This window comes from Colletotrichum fructicola (assembly GCF_000319635.2).
Source record: "Colletotrichum fructicola Nara gc5 chromosome Unknown KSG_Nara_v1_contig09, whole genome shotgun sequence".
NCBI lineage: Eukaryota > Fungi > Ascomycota > Sordariomycetes > Glomerellales > Glomerellaceae > Colletotrichum > Colletotrichum fructicola.
In genome coordinates, this window is record NW_027094059.1 from 1,251,866 (window position 1) to 1,275,493 (window position 23,628).

General features: G+C 55.9%; 6 protein-coding genes across 6 annotated transcripts; 2 read left to right on the forward strand and 4 right to left on the reverse strand.

Moving 5' to 3' along the window:
* Positions 1-370: 370 nt before the first annotated feature.
* On the reverse strand, positions 371-2,428 carry CGGC5_v014647 (uncharacterized protein; the record flags this gene model as incomplete). The annotated part of the gene is made up of 1 exon (XM_032029523.2): positions 371-1,714. The coding sequence occupies one exon, from the start codon at positions 1,712-1,714 to the stop codon at positions 371-373; it is 1,344 nt and encodes a 447-aa protein (XP_031890731.2).
* Positions 2,429-4,165: 1,737 nt separating this feature from the next.
* On the reverse strand, positions 4,166-4,936 carry CGGC5_v014648 (uncharacterized protein; the record flags this gene model as incomplete). Its single annotated transcript, XM_032029524.1, has 1 exon — positions 4,166-4,936. The coding sequence occupies one exon, from the start codon at positions 4,934-4,936 to the stop codon at positions 4,166-4,168; it is 771 nt and encodes a 256-aa protein (XP_031890732.1).
* A 3,341-nt stretch (positions 4,937-8,277) lies between these two features.
* Positions 8,278-12,165, forward strand: CGGC5_v014649 (uncharacterized protein; the record flags this gene model as incomplete). The annotated part of the gene is made up of 1 exon (XM_032029526.1): positions 8,278-12,165. The coding sequence occupies one exon, from the start codon at positions 8,278-8,280 to the stop codon at positions 12,163-12,165; it is 3,888 nt and encodes a 1,295-aa protein (XP_031890734.1).
* Positions 12,166-12,652: 487 nt separating this feature from the next.
* Araf43A-1 (Extracellular exo-alpha-(1->5)-L-arabinofuranosidase) lies at positions 12,653-13,707 on the reverse strand (the record flags this gene model as incomplete). Its single annotated transcript, XM_032029527.1, has 2 exons — positions 12,653-13,281; positions 13,356-13,707. The coding sequence occupies 2 exons, from the start codon at positions 13,705-13,707 to the stop codon at positions 12,653-12,655; spliced, it is 981 nt and encodes a 326-aa protein (XP_031890735.1).
* A 5,376-nt stretch (positions 13,708-19,083) lies between these two features.
* Positions 19,084-19,545, forward strand: CGGC5_v014651 (Succinate dehydrogenase assembly factor 4; the record flags this gene model as incomplete). The annotated part of the gene is made up of 1 exon (XM_032029528.1): positions 19,084-19,545. One exon carries the CDS (start codon positions 19,084-19,086, stop codon positions 19,543-19,545), a length of 462 nt encoding a protein of 153 aa, XP_031890736.1.
* Positions 19,546-19,813: 268 nt separating this feature from the next.
* CGGC5_v014652 (uncharacterized protein) lies at positions 19,814-22,732 on the reverse strand (the record flags this gene model as incomplete). Its single annotated transcript, XM_032029529.1, has 2 exons — positions 19,814-21,125; positions 21,189-22,732. 2 exons carry the CDS (start codon positions 22,730-22,732, stop codon positions 19,814-19,816), a joined length of 2,856 nt encoding a protein of 951 aa, XP_031890737.1.
* Between the last annotated feature and the right edge of the window lie 896 nt (positions 22,733-23,628).

Genomic DNA, 23,628 nt, shown 5'->3' on the forward strand with positions numbered 1-23,628 from the left:
GAATCGGTGTTTGGCAGTGGTGCTGTGCCGTTCATCCCGTGCGTTCGTCTCAAGTGAGATGACAGCGGGGTGAGAACAAGCTTCATGTGTGTTTCGGCCGGGACAAGGGCTGCACGTGGCTGTGAAGCTCAACACTTATGCTCTTGCTGTCTGTCACTGACGACTCATGTGCTATGAGGAGGCCTTCAGCTTGGATCTATAATTGTTCTCTTTTGAGGTAAAAAGCTGATATTCTAATGCCAAACTCAGCTTTCTATGATGCTATTGTCAATGAACTCCAAGGCCAGTACACACGCTCCCATTGATCTTTGTCCAGTTCATTATCGCCATGTCCAAAGTCTTCTCCTTTCTTCTCCAATATCCATCCCATTCAAAAAATCTCATCGTCATCTTCTGCAATGCGCAAATCGCTCATATCGAACTTGGCACCCGCCTTAGCTCGCCCTTTGCTGCTGCGGTCTGCCTCCGACTGGGCGGCTCTGCTTGAGCCAGCAACAGCAGCACCCTGCGAGCCCTCCTGAGCTGCACTCTCAACAGTAGCAGTCGTGTTATCCGTCGTATTCTCAGTAGAGACGGCCTCATCCCGCGCGCTCCGGACGAGTCTTCGCTGCTGAGGAGGGGAAGGAGACCCATCTGAGTGCATCGTAAGGTCCTTGAATGGCTTGCCCTTCACCTCTCCATCCTTCTCCACCAACTTCCTCGGCGCGCGGTTGGTCGTCTTGACAGGGCTGAGGTGCAGTGTCGAAGGCGTCTCGAGGGCCTCATCATCATCCTGTACAGGCTGGATTGAGACCCCAGGGGGCGGCAAGCTTCTCCTCGTAGGCGATCTCCCACGCTGCTCCTCCACATCATCCTCAAACCTCACCTCCTTCCCCTTTCCCTTAATCGACGACCGTCTCCGCTGCTGCTGCTGCTGCTGCTGATCCGACTCCTCCCCCTCACTCACCCTCCGATTCGCCTTGAAGAAATGCCCAATACTAAGCGGCTGATGCTGTCCCACCTCATGGTCACACGGGCACCCCGCCACACGGCACGGATGGTAGATACACATCCCCATCTTCCTCCGTCTCTTCTCCTGCTTCTTCTGCCGCCTCTCCGCCTCCTGCGCCGCCAGCTCCGCCTCCCGCGCGCGCTGGTTCACCGCCGCGCTCGTCGAGACGTACAGCAAATACGAGAGCACGCGCACCCGCGTCCCGCACGGCGTGACCACCAGCACCGTGTCCCCCTCGCCGTCCGTCTCCCACAGGTCCGGGACGAAGTACACCCGGTGCTGTCGGAAGACGCAGTCGGCGGTCGTGACGTTGAGGGTGTGCGCCAGGTCCCCGGGCATCTCCGCGGCTTCGCCCCAGGAGACCGGGATCCAGGCCGCGTCGTTGGGCTGCGCGTTCGGGATGGGCGGGGGCGGGAGGCGGGCGGATGCCGGCGGGGCGTAGGTTGTGGGCGAGGCGAGGTAGTCGGAGAGGAAGGTGGCGACGACGGGGGTGGTGGTTGGGTTGCGGCGCGGTGCGGTGTGGCCCCAGCCGAAGGGGGAGTCGGCGCCGGGGAGGGTGAGTCGCTGGCCGGAGTGCGGGTTGGAGGAGGACCAGTCGGAGAAGTAGGCGGAGGAGGAGGGGTTGGTGGCGGATGCGTAGTCTTCGGAGGAGTAGTATTCTTCCTCGTCGTAGTCGTCGTCCTCGGTTTGGGCAGTCGTGGGCTGGATGCGAGGGGCTGGCATTGGAGTATGAGGTCTGGGTACGGCCCGAGCTGGGACTTGCTGGGTGTGGTTTCCTCGTGGCATGGGAGCAGCGTAGGTTACGCGGCCGCGGCCTCGGGGGGCGACGGGGGCAGCAGCTGGCATGGAGGAAGTTGTTGCGAGGGCCATGGCTCCTTGACCGGCTTGGTTGGTGACTTGGGGACTAGGTTGCAGTCCGTATTGCATCCGCGAGGGCCCTCCTCTTCCACCTCTCGGACGAGACGACCAGCGTCCTCCAGAGTTCGTAGATGGACGTCCCGAGACAGCTGCCGTGTTGGTGGCAGGATAGTTATTGATGCTGAGAGTGTTGGTAGGGACTCCTGCTCCGAAGGCGGGAGGAGGACGGCGCAAGTTTGACGAGCTGGGTCGAGGAGGAGCTTCCAGCAGTGCCGGGAACCCAGGGACCGCGGGCGACGGGTCGTATAGGGGCTGGAAGGAGGCGCGGGGGATGCGGTAGACGCGGTCGCTGCGGCGGCGGACGTTCTCCGGGATCGGCTCCTGGGGGAAGTGGAGGACGAGGCAGTCGTAGCAGGTGACGTCCTCCGGGCCTTGGATGGCCATCCAGGGGCTGTCGCCGCAGGTGGCGAAGGGAAGCCCGTTGGAGACGACAGCGTGGCAGGGGTCTTGGATCTGGGGGAAGTGGACGGGAAAGCCGCAGCTGATGCAGAGCGATTGGGGGAGAAGTGTCCAGCACATCGTGAGGGTTGTTGGTTGTGAGAGGAGGAGAGGGAAGGAAGGTGGTGAAAAGTTTGCGGAGGTGAGGTGAAGGTGAAGTTGAAAGTAAGAGGGTGGAGCTTGAGAAAGGTGATGTTGAGATGGTGCCTAGAGGGTATTGCGGGCAATTAATCAGAATAAAGTCGAAGTTCAGACGAGAAGGGTTGTGATGTCTCCAGTAGGTGTCTTCGGAGATGGAACAGGTTGAGAAAGGTGAAGAGATTGTGTCTGGAGAGTATTGCAGGCAATCAACCAGAATAAAGTCGAAGTTAAGACGAGAAGGTTGTCCAAATACGTCTGGAGACGGAAAGGTTAGAGTGTGAAAGGGTGAAGTTGAGGACCTCAAGGTCAAGGGTAAGTCAAGTTGGGATGAAAGCCAGAAGAAGTCAAGATATTGTAGAAGTGAAGTTGAGGTTGCGATGTCGCCTGCCAGAAGCTGTGTGATGACGAGAGAAAAACAAGTCGAGGGTGGGATCGAGGTAAGTTTTATATCGAAGTCGAGTCGAGGGAAAAGAAAGAAGCCTTGAGCTTTGTGCTGGTTCGTGGCATTGTTCTTTGAGAGAACAACGACTTGACCAATGTGCAGGCATTACCGTGTCCATGTTGATGTCTAGGTAAAGAAGAAGGGTTGCCTGTCAAGGCAGTCGTTCAAGGTCAGTTCCCTTTGCGCCGACCAGACAATAAAGGCACAGCCAGGGTCCTTTCAGAGACGTTGACGAACAACCTTTTGTGGCTTTTCAAAGTCAACGGGCAACAATTTTACTTTCTTAGACCCTTGGTGTTGTATCTCAACTCGCGAAAGAAAGGCTTCGACTCCCTTAGGAAGTCCGGCACAGGCATAGACAATGTTATTGTTGCTCCCGTGAAGATAGCTGGCCCTCAGAGAGAAAGACATCTCGCATCCGTTACCGTTGTCCTTCGAGATCGTCCATCTACAATTCGAGGCAAACTCAAGAGGTTGCTAGCAGATATCTTCAGACCAATTGAGGTACTTACAACATCACCACGGCCACATGAGGTTTAAAAATAAAATGCAGTTGGGTTAGTGCCGTAAGCGGGTACACATATCGCAATCAAACGTTAATCACAATGCAATAAATCAGTCAAAAAAAGATATTCACTTCCGTGTGACGTCAAAGATTCGTAGAATCTAGGTCAAAATTGCAAAAAGTCGACGTTGGCCTGATTCGAACAGACGCTCCCGAAGGAACAAGATTTCTAGTCTTGCGCATTAGACCACTCTGCCACAACGCCAGATGTGGGAAGCTGGAGGATCCCAGTTCCGTGATTGCGACAGCAAATCGTGGACCAATGTAGCGTAGCTAGCCCATGCCGAAGCGAGTCAAGCCAAGGGTGGGCTAGTGGGGCGGTGTTCGAACGACGACTCCCGTCTGCAATGACTTGAACACGACCGCATTCAAAGTTGACCACGTGAATAGGTATTCTTCGACTTCTGGAAAAGGCTGGGGAACACGGACGAGGCCGGGTCTTGAGCTGGCGACGTTCTGCAATCGGCAGGGCCTAGGATTGCAGCCCGACCGTGTTCACGACGTTTGATGCTTGATTCGAGATTCGCCATACGGGACAGATGCCAGCCAGGCAATACCCAATATGACAAGTAGGACCAACACCGTAAAACAAATGTGACGGTCTATTCAAGCAGAAAACAAAACTATAAAAAAAGAGAAAACCTACCAAGAAACACCCGAAGACGCCACACTATCGCGACGTGCTGCGCTGGCGCCGTCTACCCCTAGCATCCTCCTCCCGCATCTCCCGCTCCCGCGCCGCGCTCTCCGCAATCTCAACCGCCCTCCATTCCCTCTCCGCGCGCTTCTCCGCGTCCTCCTTCAGATGCCGCTCATGCGCCGCATCATAATCCGTCTCATCCTGCCCGCCCACCAGCGCAATCGCCAGCTCCCGCGTCGTCCCGCGCACATGGTCCACCACCTCCTTCTTCGCCTCCATCAGACACTTCACAAACGCCTGCACGCCCGCGTTGCCCATCGCCTCGGGGCCGAGGTGCCGGTAGATCGCCTGCTCGATCGCGCTCCACACCACGTCCGTCTTCACGCCCAAGCCCGCGATGACGTGGTGCACGCCCTCCCACATCATCGTGTGGCAGCGGCCCAGCAGCGCGCCGTGGGCGCATTGCGCTTGGTATTCGAGGTCGCGGATGTGCTTCTGCATCGCGTCGGAGTACTCGCCGCGCTTCTCGCGCTCGGCCTCGGCGGTGAGGTAGGCGAGGTCGCGGCGGTGGGTGCAGGACGGGCAGATCGCGGGGCGGCGGGCGTAGAAGTCGTCGCGGTTGACTTTGGAGGAGGTGACGGACTCGAAGCCGCCCCAGACGGCGCGGCAGTTGAACTGCGGCAGGCCGTTGAGGGAGTAGCCGCCGCACTCGTCGAGGTGCTCGTAGCGCGCCCAGTAGCCGTCGCAGCCGCCTTGGGAGGGGGGGAAGCAGCGTTGGAGGGAGAAGACGCGCATGCACATTTTGAAGGTGGGGGTGGGGGGAGGACTGACTTTTTTGGTTTTTTTGAGTTGGGGAGTTGGCGTTTGAAGAGTTGGCGGTTGTTATATGGGATGTCTGTGGTGGTAAGTTGGTTATTGTTGTTGATGATTGTGATTGCTTGATGATCTGGATGACATTGATGGTGAGTTCTGGCATGGATTATAAATGTCCTCGACGAGACGTCGACAACTTGTTCCACGAGTGAACATGTCAAAAGATGGTGAACAGTCAAAGAGTTCAGTTACGTGCCTCGACTAAGAACTCTTAGTCGACGCTCAACAAGTCCATTGTGCATCACAAAGGGCCTTTGAGGGCATTCACACGCAGTCGAGGCGAACCAAAGGGTACTGGTGGTGCTCATGATGAACAAGAAGACGTCAAGGGCCATTGTTCCACATCCAGTCTGCGTCGGAGCGGCTGGTAGAACACAACTCATTGCCGTAAGCCACACTTGCAGCTTCTCACGAGATTGCATCATCAACAAAAGAGCTCCGAGAAAGAGAAGCTTCAAGATACCACAGATATCCCTCCGCCGCTCACCAGCCCTGCGATCACCTGGCTGTTATGAGCTCTGCACTCACAGCAGCTCAAACCACCGGCCGTGGACTTTCACAAGAATAGCACCGTCAACTCTCCGAGATCCTTCATCCCAGGCACGCCTTGAAAGGCTGACGTCGGCATGTACCGAGAAAAGCCCTCCCCTACGCAACGCGTCGGGGGAAACGATCGGGCGCGTCGCGGGTAGATTGTTAGAGCGACGACGGCCGCGGCTCCCGGGCCAAACGGCGCGCCCGCCGGCGGACGCCACTGGGATCTAGCAGCGAGACGAGGCGTTACAGCTGAGGGGTCCTGTGACGGATGCTTGTCTGACATGTCGTTGGCGGAGAGGTCCCCGAGGGCAAAGGGTCTTTTCTTCTTTTGCGGGGTGTCGGAGGATAGGCTGATGAGCCCTTGCGTTGGAGCGTGACCTGGGGTCAGCATTGAGGAGGACGACGGGATGAGGCGCCGTTGGATGCTTGCAAAAGGATTCGATGCTTCCTTCCCACTCGGGACGGTTCCGGCGGCTTGGGGGGAGTGTCGTCGGAAGGAGCCAGCCGCGGGTCGTCAGTGCGGGATGGACGATTTCGAGGTCCTGGTGATTGATGCGATGGATGAGACGGAGGGGGGATGGCGAGACTCGGATGTCTCGCCATTGGGGACAGACGGCGTTGATCAAGGGATGTGGGCTGGATGTTCAGCTGGCTTGGTATTCGTTGCTTTCTGGAGCGAGGCGGGTTGGGGATGATTGGAAGCGAATGTTGGGATGATGGCATGATCTGCAAGCTCCCGTTGCTGCGACGTGTAACGGATGGATGGCAGAAGGTTGAAGGTGGATGGATCTTGGGAGAAGGGCCACAGTCCGCCTACAGTGTGTTTGGAGAAACCTCCCGGTTCGAATCTATGTAAGTCGTACTACGCACACTGTGCAGACATCTCCATACCCAAGAATGCCTCATCCATGCAATGTTGTGTCCCCGTCTGCAACCCCCACGATCCGGAAAAATAAAGGAGCAAGGCAGCTTCGGTCGTGGCTGGGACATACTCCAACCTCAATTCGAAAGAAATCCTGCATGGCAGGCAAGGAGGAAGGGGGGCGTCATGGGACGTGCTGTTTTCGGTCTGGAACCACGTCCAAGAATGCTGTTGTCTCTCTTTTTTTGCCCGTTTCATTTCCCATTTGCTCGGTGTATTTGCGGTTTCAATGTGAACTGTGTGTGTTGTCCCCTGGACTCTCTCTGTCTCTGCTCTAGTCTGAGTCCGGACATTTGTGCGTTCCAGAGTCAAATCCAGAAAAAAAGGTCCCGGGCAGCTGGAAGCATCCAAAGTTTATGGGACACGGCCGGTGAGCACGCGGTGAGCGTTGGGGTTTGAGACGGGAAGTTAGACGGCGCCGTTCACGTGGCAGAGGCAGAGGCAGAGATGGGAGCAGATGCACGCATCGGTTCGGGGAGGTTGAAGATGGGGGCCGCTGATAATGGGTCCCGTCTTGTCAATGGATCCATGGATTTGGATGGAGACGCTGGGACGGACGGACATGTGGATGTGGATGTTCGCGGCCCAATCAGGCCCCAGTTAGATTGCATCGGAGCGTTTCTGATGTGATTGCGACCCGCGTTGCCAGGCAGAAGGAGGGGGAATGAAGGTGCACTGTCGAAGCAAGCAAGCGACGCTCATTGTCCCGTCAGTATCTGCCTATCTTTGACGAAATGGCCTTGGCTATGGGCATTCAGGATGCAAAGTCCCCGAAGTGGTGCAGGATGCAGCCAGGTCAGGGGCCAACCCAAGGCGAGGCAAACCATATCTGTACCTACCTATTCACCAGCACCAGAGAGAGACCCAACCGGCAGAATGCCTACCCTGCGCTACACTAGCAGGACTCCCAACGATCTAAGATGACGCGACTGACACCCACTGACTGCAGGACGCCAGCCCGGGCGGCGGAATCGAGTCCTTGGTCCCTGTCCTTGGGCATTGGTCCTTGGTCCTTTGGAACGGCCGGTACGTACTCTTTTTGAGTGAGGTGAGCGCCCGGTGTAAATGGAAGGGAAGGCACGCACGGCTAGCAGGTGCAGCTTCTGGGTTCCAGTCAGTTTGGGGGTCCCAGCAGCCGGTTGCCGCCAGCCCAGACAGAGACGACATGGGAGGCATGCGCCGGGTTGGACTGGACGGACAGCAGCAATTGGAAGGTGGGCAGCAATACCACTGGAATACCACCTTACCTACCTACAGGCTACCCAACACCAAATACCTAAGGTAACCAACCCAAGTAAGGTAAGTAAGCAACCGGCTGCTGCCTTCTTTTTTTCTTTTCTTCCATCCAACTGCGACAACCTCCCATGACGAATGTCGCCCGCACTTCTTCTTCCATCTGACACCACCGCACCAACACTCTCACCCACCAAGCGCATGCACACTTTCTTTCATCCCGAACAGACTGCCCTGAGCAAAACTATGACTGCGCCCCGGCCTGCAAGGAGATGATCGCGTCTCATACAGGAGGCTGAAGACTGATCTCCACGTTGACGTCGACTGCACGCCTGACACCAATAACCCACCCGCCCACCTACCCTCTCTGGGCTGCCAGCATAGCTTCTCGTCCGCGATATCCCTCGATTCCGACTTCCACCTCCGCCCTGTGCTCGTTTGAGCTACCTTCTCTCTCTCCCTCTCCCTCTTGTCTCTCTACCATTGCTTCCTGTCCTGCGACCACCCGCCACCCCTGCGCCCAGTGGATTGGATCACTTCTGGTCCATCCATCCACCCCGAACCCAATCTCGCCGCGATGCTTTCCCATCTGCGGTTCCATCGACGGGGGCAATCGAATCCCACCTCGCCCAACCCTGAGCAGTCTTCTGCGCCCGCCCCGTGGGACCCCTCGCTTCCCCAGAAGTCTCCCTTCGTTCAAGATGCCGCTTTAAGCCCAGACGCCCGGTCGCCTGCCGCCCCGACCAATTCCTCGCTGCCTCCAACACTGCCGCCCATCACCCGCGTCACCTCCTCCGGCTCCGAGTCGCCCTCGCCTCTTGACAGACCCTCCGTCGACCCCAAGTTGACGTTAGAGACATATGCTCAGAAGCAGCAGCCTGCGCCTCCCCCGGTGCGCTCTCCGAACAATTCCCAGTCTGGCTTCGTCGGTGGTGTCGCCTTGCGCAAGCAGCTCGACCAGCGCCAGCTCCTGCAGCTCCAGAAACTCCAGCAGCAGCAACAACAACACGAACAACAAATACAACAACAAATGGCGGCGCTTTCGCCCGATCCGGCGGCCAATACTGCCTTCGACTATGCCAGCCACGAAACTCAATTCTCAAAGTCGAAGCCCGCACCGCCCCCGCCGATAAATACGGCCCCTCCGACGAGACCCCCACCACAACCCACGAAGTCTTCAAAACACAGCAGCTCCTTCGCGACGCCCACCGACCTGCACCAACATCACCTCAGCCCGAGTCAATCGCAGCCTCCCGCCCCGAACTATGCTGCGACTGGACGAAGACCCGCAGGAACGAGACTATCGAGCGAGCCGACCAACGTCCGAATGGCTAAGGACAGCACCGAAGCCCCCAAGGGCAGGAAAGGCCTGCCTTTCCTGAAGAACCCGATGTCGACACTGCTTATGAGGAGGAAAACAAGCCAGAATGCGCCTGATCTGTCGCCCCTACCTCTTGGAGGGAACAGGCTGGGAGAGCCGTCCTACGACCCGCGCATTAGAGGCACACGAGTTCACGACTTCAGCGCCCCGCGAACGAGGAGAAGCGTTGTGAACGACTCGTCCAACGCTGCGGCGGGCGCAAAGCCACAGCCTTCTATACCTGAAGAGAAGCTGGACTTGGGCAAGACTTCATCCAGGGAAAGCGCAGCACCATCTTCATTCCAGGGTAGGAATATTAGCAGTGCGTCTGAATCTGGTCGGTCTGGCTCCGTCAGCGTCATCTCCCAGACAGTTGCAGGGTCGAGCAGCGTCGCATCCACAAAGGCAAGGAGTAGCATGAACCTCGACTCCAAGCCTCTGCCCGACGTCCCGCCTAAGGACTCGACGGCATCGTCATCGCGGTCTGCTTCTGTTGCCTCAAAGAAGCCGTCCGTCAGCGCTGCATCCATTCTGTCCAAGACATTGCCCTCCACCAGAACGGGTCGCTCAAGAGGCGCCTCCCTGTCTGGTCAGGATGTGCTCTCCTCCGTGCCCCGCCACATGAAAAGTACGTCTTCTAGGTTCAGCTTCGATATGGTCGGTGCCGCAAAAGCGGAAAAGTTGCTCGAGGAACGCCACCGCCAGCGAGAGCTGGAGAGGAAAACGTCTGATCCTACTCCCAACCCGAACCGCGATTCCAGGTTTGACGATTTTGACGATGAGTTCGATTACGACGCTATGATGGACGACGATGGCATGGAGGAGGAGATACCCATGAGCAACGATTTTGACGACTACGAAGAGGACTTTGACGCAGGTGGCACAGATCCCTTGGGTCTTGACGGCGAGGAGGACTTTGATGCGGGCGGGACTGATCCGTTGGGTCTCGATGTCGTGCCAGAGGTCGAAGTTGAGATGGACGAGGAAGACGAAAATGACCCGGATAACGACCAGGAGAACTTCGCAGGCTTCGTCTTCCAGCGTTCAAATCCTGCATCTGCGCTGACTAGCCCACACAGTGCTGGTTTGGCCTTGACACCAAGAGATGCTGATGGGAGGGTCATTGGCTTTGCGCTCTCAAAGGATACGCCGGACCTGAATCCTTCGTTATCTCCCGGCTACTACCCTGGCCAAAGCATGGATTCACAGATGTCAGAAGCGGCAGATGGACTTGCTATTCAGGGATTGAACATTAGTAGCAAGCCTCAAGAAGAGCAGCCGGAAGAACAGCAGGGTGCGCAGCTGGATCAGAAGCCACAGGAAGCGCCACAGAACAATCAATGGTTAGCACCTGCGATGCCCCCACCACCGCCGCCGCCGCTGCCCAAAAAGGATGACCTTTACTTCGATAATGGTCTCTTGGACGAGCTTGACTTTGCTGGCGAGGGCGATGGCTCCACATTCGACGAGTCGATTTTTGACTTGGACGACACAGATCAGTACGGCCGGCCTCTCCCCGGCGTATTCGCCAAGTTCCAGGCTGCTCGAGCTGCGTCCAACGCCACTGCTGCTCAAGAAAGCGTAGCCCAGGATCCCGCCGCGGAAACCGATACTGCTCAAGAAGATGCTGTCCAGGACACCAACGGTCAAGCAGGTGCTGCTCCTCAAAGCAGCAAGAGGGTGTCAGACAGCACTTCCAGGCTCTCCGCTCAGTCCAATGCAACAGCGTCAACTGCCCACACGTCTCTGAGTGTGGGCATGCCAGCTCCGTCCACCGAGGAGTCGAAGAGACAAAGCGAAAACCTGGGTCAAGAGGAATCGTCTTCCGCCATGACGTCAAGCTTTTCAAACGTGGAGCAGGGCAAGATGGAGGCTTATCAGGCCGCCCTTGCTGCGGCTGCATGCGAAGCTGCCGCCAATGGCAAGTTCCGGAGAGACTCTTCGCCGCCTCCTAGCGAGATCATGTCGCCTGGGGCAGAGTCGTCCAGCCTGCCTCCCCAAGACGACTACCCGTTTGATGACGACAATGACAATGGCTTCCGTGAAGACCTCGATGACTACGACGTTGACTACGACGACTTTATCGCAGAAGCAAATGCTAGTGCCCTTGCCAACGATCAGGACGGCTGGTATGGTCAGGAATTCGGGTTTTACTCGGCGCCGATTGAGGGGCGTCACAGCAGAGACAACTCGACCGGGTCGGACGAGAAGCCGTTTGAGTACGCGAATGGTGGCTTCTTTGGGCCCTCGGGTGTTGGTCGGAGCAAGTCTGGCCGCATGATCTCGCGGGAGCCGAACTTGACGCCCATCACTGAACGATCCGAATACTCCAACCGCAACTCAATTATGAGTCTCGGCATCCCACCAGGCATCGGCTCTGGACCTTCCAGTCTGCAAAGTCCGGGACTGGCGCAGCTCGTGATGATGGCCGATGGCGAAGATAACATGAGCCTAACGGCCCTGATGAAGCTGCGTTCTAGGGCTTGGGGTGGATCACAGGCTAGCTTGGTCTCAAGCCGCGAGGGCTCTCCTAGATCTGAGAGAGGCGACGGCGCGAGCTCACCATGGGGCCCGGCTCCAAGCCGCGATATCTTGGGCATCCACAATGGCCACGTCCGCAAGAACTCGGCCTTTTCGATCAGAAGCCGTGACATGGACTCGGACGCAGGTAGCGGTGCTGGCTCCCCCACACTCACCATGTCCATGCCAACACTCAGCTCTCCGACTCCCCCGATGCCTTCCCTCAACCCCGCTAGCCCGGCCGTTGCGGTGAACTCGCCTCATTTCACTCATAGCTCCTCGTTCGAGCCGGTGATGGAGTCGGAAGAGGTGGATGAGCTGTCAATCTCAAACTCCATCTCTCACTCGGGGTTGTGGATGAAGAGCCCCGACACCGCGATGCACCCCAACCTGGTGCCCCGAACTGATCCCACGCCCCAGCGCAGGCCCGGCATGGGTCACAAGCACAAGGGATCCGCTGATAGCATTTCTTACATAAAAGAGGAAGATGAAGGCGAAACAAGATGGGTGTTGGAGCGACGCTTCACCGCCGATAGCGGAGAGGTCGAAGTCCAGCGAGAGGTTGTTGGCAAAGGCCACATCTAGGAGGAGCCCTCGCTGCTTTATTTCGATACCCTGCAGCCAGACGAGGAATCCGGCGTTCAACAGAAACGCCAACGAAGGAACGAATGATACCAAACACCAGCGATGGCGTAATTGTTTTGGAAACAGGATACCTTTGGCTACAAAGGACCAACAGGAGTTAATCATGGTACATATATAGAGAACAGAGCCCCGGCTATGCATCATAATGCGATGCAACGATAAGGGGAAGGCAGCATTGCCATGAGCAATGAGCCTGCAATAGGATAATTAAGAATATCTACCATCAAAGCACCAGTCTCTGTGTGCACTTGCGTCAACGAAGGAACCTGCACACATATATACGTATGTTGATAAATACATTTGAGCCATGCTCTCGCAGCAGCCTCCAAGCCCCAAGGCCTCACGGCAGAGCAACTCAAATCCCAGAGAAAGTATATACAAGAACCCCTCCCATCACCCCTTCCCCTCCTTTCACCATCTGCCCCCCTTACTTACTCGGCTCCCCATACACATAACTAAACGCCACAGGCGTGCCAAAGTTCGGGCTGCCATTGCTATGCGTCCCCAGCATCTGCACCATCGTATACCGACTATCATCACACGCGCCCGCACTGTTCGCCGTCGCGTGGTACGCGATCCACGTCTGGTCGCCCTTCGGGCTCTGGAAGAAGCTGTTATGCCCCGTGCCATAGTGCCCGTTCCCGCTGCTCAGAACGCACCCGTTGCCCTTGCTCCACGCGCTCGCGCTCAGCGGGCTCGTCGTGCCGTCCCAGGTCAGCAAACCCAAACAGTAGCTCGCGCTCCAGCAGTAGGACGCCGAGTAGGCGATGTAGGTCTTGCCGCCGAAGTAGAGCGCCGCGGGCCCCTCGTTGACGGGGTGCGAGACCTTCTCCCAGGACTGGGTCGGCTGGGAGATGAGGGAGACGGAGCCCGAGGTGGAGACGTTGTCGTCGTTGAGCTTCTGGATGCAGATGGACTGGTAGGCGGCGCCGTGGAAGCAGGAGTACATGAGGAAGTTGCCGAAGGAGGCGGTGCGCAGGACGGAGGCGTCGATGGACCACTCGTCGGCGCCGATGCGGCCGACGTAGGTGTAGTCGTCCCAGGGGGTCGTGCCGCCTGTTCTCGTGTTAGTCTCTTCGCTTCCGAGATGCACACGGGCTGCTTTGGGGGAAGGGCGGATGGGAACTCACCCCGCAAAACGTGCATCCGCTGGTTATCCAGGTTCGCGCTGCCCCCCGCCGTGAAGTAGATGTACCAACGGTTGCCGAGCCAGTGCACCTCGGGCGCCCAGACGTTGCAGCAGCGCGAGGAGTCCCCCGAGGAGTAGACGACCTTCTTGGCGGCGGTCTTCAGCCCGTCGATGGTGGTGGAGCGCGCGATCTCGACGGTCGACCAGGTCGTCGAGAGGAGGTAGTAGTAGCCGTCGCCCGAGTAGGTCAGGAACGGGTCGGAGCCGCCGGGGCGGCGGATCGGGTTGGTGAAGGCCGTGGCGGTGAGGGGCAGCAGGCCCAGGAGGGCGGTTAGGAGAGGGAGGAGACGCATTGTGGGAGACGGGTGGGTTGACGAGTGGGAGAGGAGGGAGGAAGGCGGAGGAGAGGGAGAGGGGGGGTTATATGCGCGAGAGGTGTCTTGGGATGTCTATGATGGTGGCAGTAGTCCGGTGGATGCGACTCGGAGTGTAGCCGTCAACTCACAGCATGAAGACTTCAGCTCTTCAGTCCGAAGATTTCGCACATGCAAGGAGGCCAGGCATCACATTGCGGGCTATACAACGGCAGCGACCGGAGAACAGGGCCAGAAAGAACCATAGTCCAGGTCCGCAATATCGGAGCGGGTGGGGGATTGGTGGGATTTCGCGACGGAGGCTGGGCCCGGAGCGGGGTGGTGTTGAGTAGTGGCGCGGATGCCGGTGATCAAGGGCACACGCGCGCGCAAGATCCCGCTTTGACTATACACAGCTTACACCATGCCATGGCAGTTGAGAGACATGCGCAAGCCGGATGGGTGGGTAGGTAGTCAGGCACAGCACGCTCATGCCACTCATCAACCCCCGGACGGACGTCCAAAGCTTAAATTCTCCGGGACGAGCGAGCAAATAAGCTTACACTTGCAGTGGTGGGTGTGGTTCGGTGTCCGGGAATCTGGTCGCGGTTGGTATGAAATGATTGGAGCGCTTCGGATCGACGTCCATCGCGTGGCGGCCAGGGTTGGATCGGGAACGGGCCAGAGGCCATGTGAGAGTCAGTGTGATGCGTCTGGGAGGCTTGGCTAAGGGACATGATGGGGAATATCCCATCAATTGATTGAAGCTGAGCTAGTAAGAAGCTCTGTGATACGGCCGCTACTGAGAGCTGTGTCGTTGCTGGATTGGATGGCGTTTCTAGATCGGATGAACTGGAGGATGTTCAATATTTCTGTATTATACGCGGGCTATCTTGGAATCTCCGCTCCGCCAGCATTCTTTCCAAAGTTGGAGAACCAGTGAATTCGCCATTCAATCGTCCGCCAAGCATATTTCAGGAATGCGTTTATAAGCCAGGACCTTCCTAGTCTGTTCCGATCGGCCACAACAGAACAATACGTCTGTTTACCATCTGCTTTCCAAGGGGCTCAGCGCTGAGTGCGACTACTCCATTCAGGGAGCCACAGGAAAGATGAATTTGAGGTCTACTCACAATGCTAAGCATATTGAAGATGCCTTCGTCGGTTATTCGCATCCCTCGCGTATTCAGTGAACTCATCGAGCGCAGCTGAGCACATCCATGTGTTGCCCTTTCCCGTAAGTCGATCTCTGTCGGGACCTCGAAATCATGTACATAAAGTCTTGTAACCCTTTGGGATGAGATCCAGAAGCCTAATGCTCCATTCGTGCGTTGTTGAGGGGCAAGACTCGTTGTCGTGGCTTCTTAAATACAAAACAGTGCAGTTGACCGTCAACACAAGCTTTTAGGGTAGCGATGGTCCGTGGCGCTTGGCAGAAATCCGTGAACGTCATGTACTATGTTATGAGTATATAATTTAACAAAATCAAAGAAGGTATGAGGGGAACGGGCAAATAAGTCTCTGCTATCCATGGATTTCTCTGGTGCGAAAAGATGTGCGTGGCAGTTGACACCAGTTCTCGAGTGAGCATCCTCATATGCGTACCCAGCTCATCTTCTCGACATGATTAATAGCTGTGTATTGTTCTTGGGATCCGGTGCTGTCGGATGAGTTGTATGAATACGTTGAGGACGGAGCGGTCGTAGTTTGATACCTTCTCAACTAGCTGATCCACCGATCGTACACAGACGAATCGGATCTATCTCTTGTCCAAGTAACACTCGAACCCCACACCATCACTATTGATTGCTTCCGCTAGTACGTCTAACAGCTTCGTCTATCTTATAACCATGTTCAGTCTTGTTAACCAGTACATGTAAACTACAGCTGCCTGCTTCCAGAATCACATATACTCGTATGCGGCTGCATAGGAATGAGTAATATATTTATAAGTCACGGCGGTATTCTGGTTGTATGTTCCTTGAAACGGCACAATGCATCGGCTATATCTTGTTTCTCTGTGGGCTTCATCATGGAGGGTGGCTCTCATGGCTAGCCACAAGGTCACCGACCATGAGTTTTACATCAAGGCGTGGCCGTATGAGTGGCTTTCTTCGTCAGCCGTCATTTTCCCTCGTTATCCTCTCCTTCTACGTCGAAACGGCATCTGAACACACTCCTGCTAGATCCCATTGCGTTTGCGGACAGCCTGACGGATGGTCTCTTGCCTTCGCAGATCGTTCAAAGTTGATTACAGCTCGCCACTTTATTTTCAGACTCGCGAAGTCTCGATCTTTATTCATTTGTCCTTTCTTGGAACATAATTACTCACTGCCGGGGGCTTTTATGTGGTTCATGAACGCATCAGGTTTTGCTAACTTCCATGTAGACCACGCCATTCGGGCTGCGTGATGCTTCCTGACTGGGTATAAAAGAGAAGCCTATGATTATGGATTATATGTGTGACAACCAAGCAAATATAAGCCCAAGCCAGGTGGTTTCAAGACGTAGAAAAGGCGAAGTCTGACGATTAGGAGGGTTCGTTCGCACGAGCCTTAGCGTTAGCATTACCATCTTTCATGTGGCTGTTCCCTCAGTGAGCGGACACCATCTTTAGGATATCTTAGTATGAGTTTATTTGCTTGAATACCTTGAAGACAGAATATTTGGAAATGTCAACTTCATAGACTGGTCTGTTGCGGAGTATAACCTGTACTGTTTGTGCTGGCGTTTCTCTTTTCGAATCCGGGATCAGTTCGTGAACCATGTTGCACGTCTCACTGTCTGTGGTGCGCTTGAATGATCACTATTCATACCTACGTACATTTTGCTTAGACTTAGAACCGTTTGGAGGAGCGCAGCTTCCAACAATTATCAATTTAAAGGGGCCTTATTAACTACTTAAGTTATTAAGTCATAAAGTCCTCTGGATGCAACGCGTGATGGCCACGACTCCTGCGTCGAGTAGACTCAGGATTCGCTTCACACAGAACATAATATGCTAGGTAAGTAAAGATGATGTCAAGCAGATGGAGAACCTAGTGCTGTTGTTTGGATTGGATACTTACTTCACCCACCCTCATCGAAGCAGCTTACCAAAACATTAATTATTCATTCAGAGGTTGATTATTATGCCTATAAGTCTGACTAGAGATTTAGTAGTTCACGGTTCTATGTGTGAATCATTATAAAAGCCATACAACGAACACTGAGTATCCTCCTCAGGATTCACAGTCTGTCTTGCCTCAGGGCATTCCAATCTAGGGCGAGCTTATACAGAGGTCATTTCGCGAAAGATCTCAGCCTGCCTGCACGAACGTTAAATCGTCCGGTATAAGTATCATTATTCCCTCCATCATCATCCTTATTATTTGTCTCGTTCAACAGGGTATCATTTAGGAAAGATACAAAACGTCGGTGACGGCGATTAGTTTCTAAGTGGACGAGTGATGTGTTCTACGAGCACGTATGCTGGTTGTCACTCTTTAGACTCCTTTCTATTCATGAATGGCATGATCGTGAAATGACATATTCGAGCTACAACTTCAACTGTCAGATTGGCTGCTTGAAGTGTGATATAATCTTGCTACATCTTTTATAAGCAGTGATGGGCGTACGAAGCTGAAGACCTAGGGGAGAAGGGTGTTCGCAGTCGAATTGAGGAACTATTTATGAGCCGGACAGAGTCTTTTAACATGACAGCTTACCGACCTTTAATAATGGACCTCGTCGTCTCCTTGGAAAAGAATCATGCAGAGAACGATGTGCTGTCTGCCTGCAAGTCAAAGACCACACCTGCAAGATTCCTGCACCACTCGAAACTCTGTTCAATTCAGCGCTTCTGATCCCCGTTTCCAGCCCGGCACTTATTTTTAAGAGATTGCTTTCATACACTGCAGACGACGCGAAGTACCCGGAGAGCATCGGTTCGATTGCATAGTCCTCTGCGAGTAAAAAAAGGAAGCCTTCTCATCACGGGTTGCGCTCCTGGATCTTCTATCTTCTTGCAATCACTCATGGCAGACATGATGATTAAAGGTTGCCCTTTTAAAGCTACCCGAAACTCATATAGGGCAAATGATACGTATCGATAGAAGAAGAATGAGATCCTTGTATTCAACCCGCCAACCTAGCCAACATTATTACGCGCCTAATCTTGCTGATGTGTCAGTAAAAGACGACTTCACGGGCTGCTGAGACTCTCCCAGCGCCACCCAACTCGACTTTCGTTCTCAGATTCGTCCTCGGAACTTCTCAGTTGACTACTTACTATTAGGTTCGTCTAGCTCTCAGTCTTTGAATCCCACTGACAATCAGATCCGACCCTTATGATCGTAAACATTGCCATCTAGCATTGCCTTCGTCGAGCATCGTCGTCTCATTATAATACTGTATTCGAGTTGCTGGTTCAATCAATTCCTGATATGGCACCCCAATAAATATCTATGCATTCGACCAACGGTGCTGTCACTGTAGTCAATGAAGTATTCGTATGCTTCAAACACTGAATTAATAAACTACAAGAAACACATGCGCGGAGTACAGGCATCGCATAGCGTCTCGTCACAAGGCAGCTATCCCCCCTGTGGCCGGCCCTATGCATTCGAAAAATCGGAAGGTTCCCACACAATGCTGCCATTGGCTTGTTTGTTCACATAAGAGACCACAGTAATTCATATAAGAGGCCGCGCGTGGGTGAGGCGAATGCCGCGGCGTGAGTACATACTATGAATGTCGCGCCTGAAGTAGGGAGTTGATCCAATTCCGGCAAAAGATCCATTCAAATCTGAGCATGAACAGCTCAAAATAGAAATCCAGAGCGTCGAAGGGCATTCGGAAGCTCCCTCGTGCGGCATCTCCGATCAAGCTCAGGTCCGAGACCAGTCGTAAGAAGCCCTTTCACCCAGCACAATTGCGCGACATCAACCTCGCTGACATGCTTCCATCGATCACGCAATCAAGATCCATGATCCGACGAGAATACGAGTGGAGAATGGAAACCAAGTCAACGCCCCAAGATTCCGCAAAGGAACCGTCAAACAATCGCCACATCGGCCCCAGAAACCACCTCACACGGCCCGTGCATCGGCCACCCTCGGCCCCATCCGCCCTCCGCCACCGGCGCAGCGCCCAAGCTTCTGCAGCAAGAAAGAGAAGACAGACCCACTTTAAATTCGAAAAGCCGCGGGTCAATGACATTTTCCATCCTCTCCAAAACTTCCCGACCTTCGCCTCCCGCCTTCGCTTCCACCATCACCACCACCACCACCTTTACAACAGCAACACCCATACTCTTACCACAACCACCAACCTCCAACCTCAGTAACCACTCACCCAACACACACAAAACTCATCAAAGCACCACAACTTCACAAAATGTCCCGCCTCCTCCGCCTCCGCACCCCAATCCTCCGCCTGCCCATCCCCTCCCGCGCCTCCTCAACCTTCTCCCGCGGGCCTGCCCCGCCCCGCCTGCCCGCCGACCAACAAGCCGAATTCGAGCGCCTCCAGCGCGCCGCCTCCGTATCCTCCGCCTTCCAAGAGTACGCCAACCCTCCTGCCTCAACCGACGCAGCAGCATCCACACCCACATCCTCCGAGGCCGCCGCCACCCCACCAGCAGCATCAGAGGCGCAACCCCAAGAAAAGCCCGTCAACCCGACCATCTCTGCTTCGGAGGAGGACACCATGCACCCGGCCTACGTCCGCGGCGCGCCTCCCGAGTTCGAGGGCGACGTCAACCCGCGCACCGGCGAGGTCGGCGGGCCCAAGAGGGAGCCGCTGCGCTGGGGGTCTGGGGGCGATTGGAGCTACAACGGCCGCGTGACGGACTTCTGAGATGGTGTTTGGCACCTGCGTAATGAATGGTGACGGGCAGTCAAGGGCGATAGCGAGACGACCTTGTAAGAATAGCGGTTGTACAACAAGATAAAGACGAGAGTCACAAACAGATAGATACCATAGCGTAGAAGAAAATCCCAATCGTGTACTCGAAGGAATTGGGTATTATAATCATCACTACTCCTACAATGCCTGTGGCTTTAATCATCCGCTGCTTCGCCTGCTTTTCAAGAGTATGCTGTTATCCAAGATTGATTTCCGACTTTTAAGACGCCGATGCCTTCACCTCCTTCGTGCTCTCGTCGAGATCCATCTTGTCGGCCTTGTTCGACGCCAAGCCGTTCGTGGTTGCACCGTTGGTTGCGCGAGCACCTTGCTGCTCTTCGGCAGGCCTATTCTCCTTGTCGCCCTCACTAGGGGTCCTCTCATCCTTGCCCGCTCCGTTCTCGCGTGCTTCATCTCGTTTCCACCAGTGACCAGAGACGATCTCGTCTCGAATCCTGTCGAGGCGCTGTTTTTCTTTTTCCAGCTCGGCACCGTTGAGGCCACGGCTGGCGGCGTTCATCTCTCCCATGGCCTTGCGCATGCGTTCCCGACGGCCTTTGCCTCGGAGTCGGCTCTGTGTTCCGGCGCCGTTGGTCACCCAGCGGATCCCCAAAATCTGGAAACTGATGCCGTCGTGAATCGACTTCCGTCCATTGTAGCGGCCACCAAACTCGCGTGACTGAATACCGAATCGAGTTGTACTACTGTACTTCTCCAGTCGTGGGAGAATCAGGAGAGTGACGTGCATGTCGCGTTCGATAGGGACTGTGACGGGCCCAGTCTTGGGTGGCTTGTCCAGGAACGTGGCCGCGTTCGCTTCTTGTCTGGCCTTTTCTTCCTTCTCTTTCTGCTTGCGTCTCTTATTCGCTGGAACCTCCTTCTCGGGGGCGGCTAGACCACGATCCAGGTCTAGCATGTCCGCATCGATGTCGTCGGCCCATTCTCCCCGAATCCAGCCGCCATGAATGCAGGCAGCAATAATGTCCGAGTCGTCGGTATACACTTCTGTTCCCCATACTGCTCTCCGTGCAGTAATCTCCTCTCGTGCGGAGGGGGTCAGGTGTACCTTAGGGACCTTGACCGTCAGGGTGCAGTTTTCCTTGTTCTTGATCATATCCCATGGCAGAGGTGTAGGTGTCGTCGAAAAGCCACGAGAAGAGGGGACGTTCGGCACTTGTCTCGCCGGCTTCAGTTTGGGTTCGTACAGCACATCGCCAAGGTGAGTCCGCGGGAGATGCGCGACCGATTCCAATACAGCCTTGGAGCTGACGACTGTTTTAGGTTTGGGAGGGATCACTGCAGTCGGACTCTGCACAGCCTGCTTGGCTGGCGCCTCCTTCACCTGGTGAGTATGCTGGTTTGTTGGCCGCGGGACGTGGTGGTGATGCGCGGTCGGCAAGTCCTTAGCAAGCCCTGTAGGCGATGGAACCGGCGTGGTTCCCTTGACGTTCTTAAAAGGGGTGACACCAATAGGTGCAGGAACGTTGGCATGGTCAGTGCCATGATTATGGGTGTGATGGTGATGATGATGGCTAATAGGGCAAGTATGGTTAGTACACCGGGTCTCTTCTACTTGGGATAATGATACTTCGTACTGGTGATGGTGGTGTTGATGAGTCTTGGGACGCTTAGCCCGACCCACTGGTGTGAGGCGCCCTGTGCTCTCCTCATCACCTTTGACATCTTCCTCCTTGAGCTTCCTCCTCCTGCCCTTGGCTGGTGGTTTGGGCGCAGCGTCAGGCCCAGAGTCCTGCGCCGGACCGTCCGTCTCGTCTCGACGGGCAAGGCTTGCATTGGTATATGGCAACTGCGCTCCAGCGGTGACTGGACTAGACACACCAATCCCGGTCACACCACTGCCAATACCAGAAAACATGCGTCCAAATTCGCTCTTGATGCCAGGCTCTCCTGCAGGGCCAGGCAGCTGTGGTTGTGCCCCCTGCACTGCCTGCGGCAGAGGGGATACTCGGCCCTTGCGGTTGATCTCCTGAACCGCCAGCAAGTGCCTCTGTCCATTGTTCGGATGTTCCTCCACCGGGCGATTACGAGGCGAGTCAACGAACGCTGGAGTGCCGTGTGGAGCATTGTACGCAACCGACGGAGGAGGTGGGCCTTCGTCCACGGGGCGACGATGCGCCGGAGGCGCCTGCGCTTGAGGAGGGAGATGACTTATTCGCTGTCGCTCAGGAGAATCGAAGGGTTGCTGCGGAGGCGCTTGTTGTTGACCGGGAGGAGGCTGTTGGGGATGACCCTGTGGGGGATAGCGATCTCCTGGAGGCGGCTGCGGGTACTGAGGAGCCGGCGCAGGATGGCCTTGATTCGGGTAGCCTGGCGCTGAGGTGGGAGGATATTCGTGGTGTCGCGGATGAAGGCCAGCAGGGTCGTACGGAACTCGGGATTGCTGCTCAAATGGCTGGGGCTGCCGCGGTGGCCACGGCCCTTGCTCTCGGTGCTCAGGAGGGCGACTGAACGGCGGAGGCTGCCCACGCGGAACTTCCTGAGGACGGTACTCGCCCTGCGGCGGTGGAGGTCCCCGTCCTCCCTCGCCCCCCGAGTATGCGCGTTGTCGGCTTTCTCTTTCCCTAAACTCAAACTCCTCTCGGCGCTCGCGCTCGGCGCGGTAGCGTTCGTCAAAATTCATTTGCTTCAGACCGGGCCTCTCAGGGTTGTATTCCATTGCACCTCGAGGCATTTCTTCGCGACGAGCATACATCTCTTCCGGTCCGTTGTTACGCCCCATGTCAACAGGCCTCGGAGGCATGCTCGCGAAAGACTTGGGCTGGCTCGTAGGTCTCGGGGGAGGGCCCGGGGGCATTCGGCTCGGGTCTCTGCCATCTTGTGCGGAGGGTCCCCGCTGATGGTACGCCTGTGGTGTACCGTATCGCTGCATCTCCGGTGTTGTAGAATACGCACCCTGCGGCGATGCTGCGGCACTACCTCTCGGATCGTAAGGACGAGCATGCTCAGGTGTTTGAGGTCTCCTGAAGGGCTGGTACTCGGAAGACGCAGAGTGCATTCTAGGCGACGCCTGGATCGACGGTGCAAACGTCGGCCCGGAGCTGGCAGAGGTCGCCGGAGGAGGGTAGTGCGAAGGGGGAGGCTGAGAGTCCCTGGGCACCGGGGGTGGTCCCCCAAGCATTGAAGATATTGACATGGAGCTTCCGGTGCTTCCCGTCCTCGGTATTGATGCTAACGACGGCAGCTCGCGACCACCGGGAAACGAGGTCGGAGGACCAACATTGAGAGGCGGACCTCGCGGCGCTGGTAGCCCATAATGACCCATTTGATGCGACGGCGGCTGTGGATTCCCCGGCTGGGGAGGAGAACCCGGCGGCGGCATGTTTCTGTTCATCGGTGGGCCGGGAGGTAACGAGGATGCACTCGCATGTCGAGAGTGGCCTGGTTGAGGAGGACCAGAGCCCTGTTCTTGAGGATATGACCTCGGGCCCTGACCGTAGTAGGGGTTTTCGGATGTTCTTCTCTGGTGCTCGGCATAGGGAGGGTTCGAAGTAGGCGGCGGATGTGACGATGCGGTCGGGAAAGGAGCCTGGTTTGGTGTTGAAGTCGCTGGTTGATTTTGGTTCGGAGGGAAAGGAGAGCGACTGTATTGCGATGCAGCATTGCGCGAGAAGGGGTGTTGTGGCGGTTGTCTTGGATCCATCGCGCCGAAGTTTTTAGCTCAAAGCCCACAAGGTGGATTGCATAGGCAAACGTGCGTCTGAGTGACGGCGACGAGGCACTCAGTGTAGGCGATCGCGAGTATCGTGAAAGTCGACCTTTGGAGAAGACGGCGATGGAGTCGTCGATGGTCGGTTTGAGAGGATGGGGAGCTGGGATGAGGCTCTCTCTCTGGACGGGTTGGCGAGTAGCGAGAAAGGTGGAAGAGGAGAAAGGGTCGAGAAGGTCGAGAGGATCGCGACACACTGTTGTTACACGGACGGCAGAATTATTTTGGATTCCCCTGGTCGGATCCTGTTTCGGTGGAGCTGGGCTGGCCGGCTACTGGCATTGAGCAGCTTGTGCTTGTGCTCACAC